Below are 7,500 nucleotides of genomic sequence, written 5' to 3'. Positions count from 1 at the left end.
TAGTAATGAAATAATCGAAACCCAAGATTTTTCATGTTTCTTTAAAGACAAACTATTATTATTTTCGTATTTAACCCTAGATTACTAAATTATCCTACGAGTGAGGTTCTAACTAAACATTCGTAAAAAATACGACATAGAAGTAAAACGGGAATAAAAAACATAATATTTTATTAGTATTATTTAAGAAGTAACAATAATATTCTTCGGGTTTAAAAGATCACCTTAAAATAAAAAAAATATAAAAAAGTATTTTAGGAAGGTACTGTGAAGCGAGGGGCACGGGTACGACACAAACATTGTTTTTACCAGGAATCGTCATTTTGCCGTCGTAATTTTTACAATAGTTTAGTATTTTAGGGTTAAGGATAATAGTAAAATATGGTATATTATAAGCAATAAAGATGTATTATAAAGTCATTAAAAATATAAACTCAATGTAAAAGTGCCATTATTATAGGGGAATATTCTTCCTCACCTTTGTTGAGATATCAATATATAATAAAATAACTTATAAGTGGACGAATCCAGATTTGTGTTCAAAGATAACTGAAAGGTATTCAAATATATGTACTCGAATATGTAGATCGAATACGAGTAACACAATTTAACAGCTTTTGTAAGTTCATAACCAAGTACAAAAGACGAACACCCCATTTAAAAATTACGAGTAATAGACGTTTTTTACGAAACCTTGCAAAGGGTCAATGTGCGCATTTTTATGAACAGCATAAAACAGACCGTAAAAATTGGGTTACTTACATAAAATATTTTTAACGTTTATGTCAGATTGGAGGTTGGAAGGATTGTGCGTTGTGGGTTAAATTAAGGTGCGCAGATGTAGGGCAAGTGATGACCTCTCCTATTTGCATTCATAAGTTATTTTTTTATTCTATACCGGGTATATAGTCTTATTCTATTTTTTTATTCTATATAAACTAATGCCTCTATTCCTTGCCAGTTGGAATATTCTGAGGGAACTCGTATATTTGGTCTAGAATTTTTTCATGCATTTATGGAATTTCCTGAACATTATATTCGCAATTCAGGTTTATTGCTATAAAGCAATCTCTTCCAGGCTTCCATAAACAGACAACTTATAGCGATCAAAATTCAAGCAGAGAGTGGTGGTTCATATATTTCCTACCATGTGATAATTTACTGTATTCAACAACAATGAAAGTCATAAATTTTACAGTGAATAAATAAAATAATCGTCTTATTCAATCAAATAAAAAAAAACCCAAAAAGGTAAGGTTTTAAACCTTGACGCTTTTCGTTATACAAAAAAAATAATTTCATCGTTAGAAATAATAACACTTCTTCCAGATTACATTAAATTCATATGTATTGTATTTGTTGTTTGCAAATGTAGGTATTTAGAAGTTCTGCGGTTAGGTTAACTCTATGTCACTCCTGACCCATGTTAGAAATAGGAACCATAATGAAAAAGAAAGTGATAACATATTGTATCGTAGATGTAGGTGTCTGTTTCTTATCGACTCTTATTGTCTTAGGAAGAGCTTAACGTGTGGTCGTTTTCTCTGTTTCTGGTTTACCACAAGACGTATTATGTTACTCTTGTTTCAATTCCACGCATTTGTAAATCTCGTAGATATTACAGATACAAGTTTTTCGTCCAAAATTTACTATAGGGCGTATTCTGTGATCCTGTTAAAAATTTGACAGTGTAACGTCATTTCTGTACCCTATCATTATTTACAAAAAAACTATAATTTTCTTTAGTAAATTATTCACTTAACTAAACTCCTTTCAATCACCGCAATTCACTATAGGGAATACAAACAACAAAAAATAATCATTGCAAGATTGCGTTAGTGCGAGAAATAAATAATGATGCCTATGTTACGACATTGAATTTCCTTATCAATGGGTAAAGTTATAATAAAAAAAATCAATCAAAAACGTAAATACAATTTGTTGATACTTAAATAATATTAGTTATCTGCTATAAAATATAAAAGTATTACATTAATACTCGAAATTTTAACGAATAATGATAACGAAGTTTCCGCATTTTTAATTACGAAAGAACGTAAAGGTCATCCAAACGGGAACAGATATATATTACAAAAATTAATGATGTTTCTTCGTGAATCTGTATTTACGTATACCAGAAAACGTTAAAAAAAAATTGACGTAAATTTGAACTAAAGGCTGAGCTTTGTATTAAGCGTTTCCTTCGTGGTCTAATATGAACATTAAATTTCTAGAACTTAAAGTTCGAAAAGCACGACAGAAATATCACAATTCGGAAATTTATTTAATTTTTAAAGTACGATTAACGATTCAATTTATATATGGAATAACTTATTACATTTTTATTATAAATATTTTTTATCTAATAAGCAAAAAAATTATGCACAAAACCATTATTTTTCCAGTAAAATTTAAGCAAATATGGAAACAAAATATTTTATATGAAATAATTAAGTACATTTTTTGAAAATCAACTTTTTATTGCACTTTTTGAAGATTTCGTTGAATAAATAAATATTGCTAACTATGAAAAAAACTCAACCAAATACATTTATGTATGAAGGGTGACATGTGATACCTTTAACATAAGACACCATACAATTTTACTAAAAAAGATATAGGTACCTTAAAAGTATCATTTCGAAGTTTCACCAAGGGGCGCATCGGTGCCCTATAATTTTTTTATTGCATTATTATTAAATAAAGTCTAAGCGATATCAAATTCTACCCAAGTATTTTTTTTCTTTGAATAATTTCATTCTTAACACCCCAAGAAAATTTTCTGGTCGTAATAGCGGCTGTTATGGTCACAAACCATATTTTCGGGTATATTTTTATTACTATATTTACCAACTTCGTGCATAGGAATGTTGCATTGGGCTGTAAATTTTAAGTTTTTATAACGTATATTAAGTTTTATTTTTAAAGTATTTATTAAAATAATAAATAATCAAATTTCCAAATGAAATGCCTCAAATTCAAAAGAACACTTCATTTTTTATTTTTGACTGATCAAAGATTTATAGTTAATATAATTTTATTATAATTGATTATAAATCTCTTGAATTTTTTTTATTTCTAGTAAATTAAAGAATTATTTAGTCAATTTTACTGTATTTCGGATTTTTTATAGTAATTGTACATCTATAACATTAAATTTAACAAAAATATTTTTTTCGACATATCTACATAGATGAATAATAATATGGAAGTATGGGTATTTACAGGGCTTGTCAAATGCTGGTCAAGTGATCACTTTACACACTTGCAACATTCATCATTCTACCCAAAAATGTTAATTAAAAAATAAATGCCTCCTAAGAAGTGTCAAAAAATGTAAAAGAAAGTGGAGAAAACCCGGTTTTGTACACACTTAAATGTTATAAACATAAATTCAATGTATTTTCAAGATATTTTTCATAGTTTACCATCAAGATAACACTCCTGTAATTTATTGGAATGGTATATTAACCGTTGTGTATGGATAAGTTGACAAAATACACATTTAAATACCATAAAATATAATTAATGAGTATTGGATGTTAACAAAGTAAAATCAATTAAATATGTCATCATTAACTTACAGTATTATCAATGAAAACAAGTGGACTGCACAGTCGGTCATCGCGGTAGTTCATTTTGACTTCAATAAATAAAATATGCAATAATTATCACCAAAAAGAGTCTTATTTATGTTAAAATATCACAAACTATCAGCACAATAATTTCGCTGCGGTAAAATTGTCACTACCACTGATAACTAACTAAAACGAAATGACATTTAAGTAACCAAGTCTCGAGTTAAATCATTCTGTGTACTCGCCAGTCAAGCCATTGAACTTCGTAAATAAGAACCACTCAAACGGAACGCACAACAATATCGAGTGCCTTATTTAAATACATATTATGGGTAAATAAACTATCACAACGTGCATCATATATCACAATTTAAGTATACTTTGATACAAACGCTTCTTTGAGATACATAATAAACCCAAGAAAAATAGGCTTATCTCGCTTTGTGCCTCTTATCTTTTAAATTTTAGTTTATTTTCTTGATAAGCTATATTTTCTATTACCGACTTTACGCACGGAACGTGTTTTAGTGTCGGATGACGCGTATAGATGGCGTTGATTATATTGTCGAAAGGTGTAATTCTTCGATAATTCTTGCAAAAGCCTGTCGCGGAAACCAATAAATCTTTTTTTTATGACGGGAACTTTTCTTAGGAAAGTCGTAAACGAAATATGTATATTATAGTAGAAATTCGGTAAACACTAATTTTCCACACTCTCTTCGCATTCTTCTTCCGATCACATTATTTTTGTAACGTTATATATTTATCAAAAAGTAATGAATTATATTAAACTTACTTACCAACTATCACCCGCTTCCCCGCAGGGGTAGGCGGAGAGAAAAATCAGTGCAAATATTCTTCGCCTCTTCCACATTCATGCATCTCCGCATATCCGCCGAATACTCCGACTCCTGACCAGATTTTTGAAATACTTTTACCTTTCAAGTATTTGAAATACTTGGTCGAAGAGATCGCATTCAGTCTACTATTATCCTTATTTTGCCAAATCCATGCTTCACTTCCATACATTAAGGTTGAAACCAGGACTCCGTTGTGTACTGCCAGTTTAGCTTTCGGTGTTAGGTTTTTATTTGCTATAACTGATTTCAATGCACCATTCACTCTGTTTGCAGCATTCACTCTCCTTTCATTATCTTTATCAATCTTTCCATCCATGAAAAACATACTTCCGAAACATACGACGTCCTGTTCCATAATAGTTATTTAAAAAATAATGGAACATGGTTATATTTAAAAAAAAAAATCATTTACTAATGGTGATGGATACAATTTTTCGATAGGTACAGAAGTTAAAGTTCGCTAGAAACAAGTTACAAGTAAAGCACATATAAATAAAAACAAAGTTTATTTTACATACCACTTTAAAAAAAGCTTATTTAAGCTTATTTTAAATAAATATAACGCACAAAATTTACAATTTCAAGGAAATTGTACTAACGTATTACGTTTTTTAATGTATTACGAACAGGAATCAATACATTAATTAAGTACGAGGTTTAAGTGGACTCATGTGGAAACGATCATTAATTCCACATTTGTTTCAGCTAAAATAAAACTCCAATAGCTGTTACTTAATAATACAAATTATCATTGCATGTTGAACTTTGAATTGGAAAAGTTTTCCACTTAGCAGTCTCAACAGTACATTGTTCAGTTTCCACCGAGTCTGGTGAACGCGGCTAAAAACTTACAATGTCAACCACTTACCATATTTTAAACGAGTAACTCAAACATGTATAAATTATTGTTCAATCCAGTTTTCTACATAAAACGCCCACCTTAAAAAGGTGAAACTGTTCAATCCAAGTTCAATGGACAGGCGCCGTGGCGTAGTTGGGTAGACGCTCGACTGCGAAACTGGCGTCGCGGGTTCGTTTACAGCCAGTTGAAAAATAAATTCAAGAAAGATTTATTCTCAATTGTTCTGGGTATTAGAAATATATTTTTCACATTTACCATCCCTATCCTTCCTATCCTACCTGCAGACAAGCCTCTAATAGAGGCCTTGCGGATTATTCCTTTGAAAAAAAATTATATACACCCGCATAAGAAAAATAATTAGAGAAAATATTTTACATGATATAAATAGTGTAAACTAAAGTTTACCCTTCAAACCCTCATCGCACCCGATGGCGCATAGGGCACTGTATCATATAAACGCAGTGTTATCTTGATCGTAAACACATGAAGGAAAGGTGATAACACAGCTCTCCGTTCCAGGGAAAAACTGAACAAATATTACCTTGGAAGAGTGAAAAATCACTTATATTTATTTGAACCTACCCTAGAAATCGAGCCCGAGACCTCCAGTATGGTAGTTAAGCGTTTTTATAAGTCCAGGATAAAATTGAATAAATATTACCTCAAAAGAGTATAAAAGCTCCTTTGCCTAACCGTCAAAATATTTTGAATTTTGTTAAGTAGATAATGTTTTAGTATTAATCAGTCTTTATAAAGAAGGGGTTAGCTTCGAAACCGATAGACATATTAATTAAGTTATGATAAAATATTTTTAGTGATTTTAAAACAAAGTTACATTTTAATTATATCACTTATTGGGAATATTTATTTATTATACCCTGGGAATCGATATCGGGACGTCCAGTACGGTAGCCAAGCGTGTTGACCATTACACTACGGAGGGAAACGAATGTCCAAAGGAAGGACGAAAGTATACATAGTAATATTAAATAAAAATATATTAAATTCTATTTGAAATGATATTCTTCGTTTAATATTTTGAGTGTGTTAAAGTACGTGCATATGCTCACGAATACCGGTTTTGACCCCACAAAGGGTTGTTTAAGAGATTTATATTGATATGTCAGCGGAGGCAAAGTAAACGAGATGAGAGTGTAGAAGTTTGGACATTTGCAGGGTTTACGACCTTACATTTGCTGGTTTAAGTAATTACTTTATACAATGTGCAATACTCAGCAACAACCATATTGCATGAAAGTTATTTTACTTAAAAATACATATCAACAGATGAATAGCAACACTGAGATTTGTATTGTATTTGGAATGTAAATCATTCCTATTTTTTTAATTTATTGTTTCGGCATTCACTTTTGTGTTGGATATGATGAAATTTAAGAAAACACTTGTTTTTTACCAAGTTTTTTCACCACATCCATATTCCCTTCCGAGTAATTCATTAACCTTTCTTCAAATATGGATAAATAAATCCCAAGGTTAAAGTCACATTTAATTTAAACACAAAAACAATCAAATAATTTAAATGTGGTATTAACACGATATTTTACATATGTTTTACATAAGGAAATGGAAAAAGAAATGTGTGCTCACGTTAATAAAAATCTGTTTCTAATAATATACGAAGGGCATACCTAGAATATCGTTCGTTCGGAGAAAGCTATATACTTGAGGATAATTATTTTGAAAACAGATAGTAGCACCGTGCCTCTGTAAAATTATTACATCGATCAAAAAATAAAAATAAAAAATCAATCGACACACGAAAAGAATCATAACGTACAACACTTTCAGTAATCGTTTGTATCTATTTGTACCCAGTCCTCAAACTTTTTTTAAAAAAATAGTGATCTTTTGGAGTTTTTTTTCTCAATTACTGATTTATAAGAGCATGCCATGGCAATATTTTTTAAGTAATTAAAATAGTCACAACTACTTTTTAAACGTGATTTTTATTCGGATTTGAATGTGATTTTAATTTTGAAGATCACCACGCCTTAACTAACTACGTGCGTGAAAGTTTTCTCATGTGGTTAAATTTACATATGAAATTAGTATAAGGGGGAGAATCCAACTCCCTTAGTTGCTCACGATCATTTAACAGTTTTATTGTTGCCGTAAAAAGTTCTCCCATTCAAAACCGCATAATTATTTTAATTATACATGACTACATAATATAAAAAAA

At 30.1% G+C, this 7,500-nt stretch overlaps 1 protein-coding gene across 1 annotated transcript in view; it reads right to left on the bottom strand.

The window, feature by feature from the left end:
• The window catches only part of LOC148306604 (leucine-rich melanocyte differentiation-associated protein-like), a 33,217-nt gene extending 29,213 nt beyond the window's left edge, over nt 1-4,004 (bottom strand). The window contains exon 1 of the mRNA XM_088264653.1: nt 3,585-4,004. Within this exon, the coding sequence (XP_088120779.1) occupies nt 3,585-3,638 (54 nt within the window). The 5' untranslated portion in view covers nt 3,639-4,004. The remainder of the gene's footprint in view (nt 1-3,584) is intronic.
• Nucleotides 4,005-7,500: the final 3,496 nt, after the last annotated feature.

Source organism: Brachycentrus maculatus, unplaced genomic scaffold, assembly GCF_059751285.1.
Source record: "Brachycentrus maculatus isolate JH-2025_06_01 unplaced genomic scaffold, ASM5975128v1 h1tg000235l, whole genome shotgun sequence".
In the NCBI taxonomy this organism is placed as follows: domain Eukaryota; kingdom Metazoa; phylum Arthropoda; class Insecta; order Trichoptera; family Brachycentridae; genus Brachycentrus; species Brachycentrus maculatus.
Note: the sequence above shows the minus strand (reverse complement) of the source record. Positions and strands in the feature narration are given on the sequence as shown.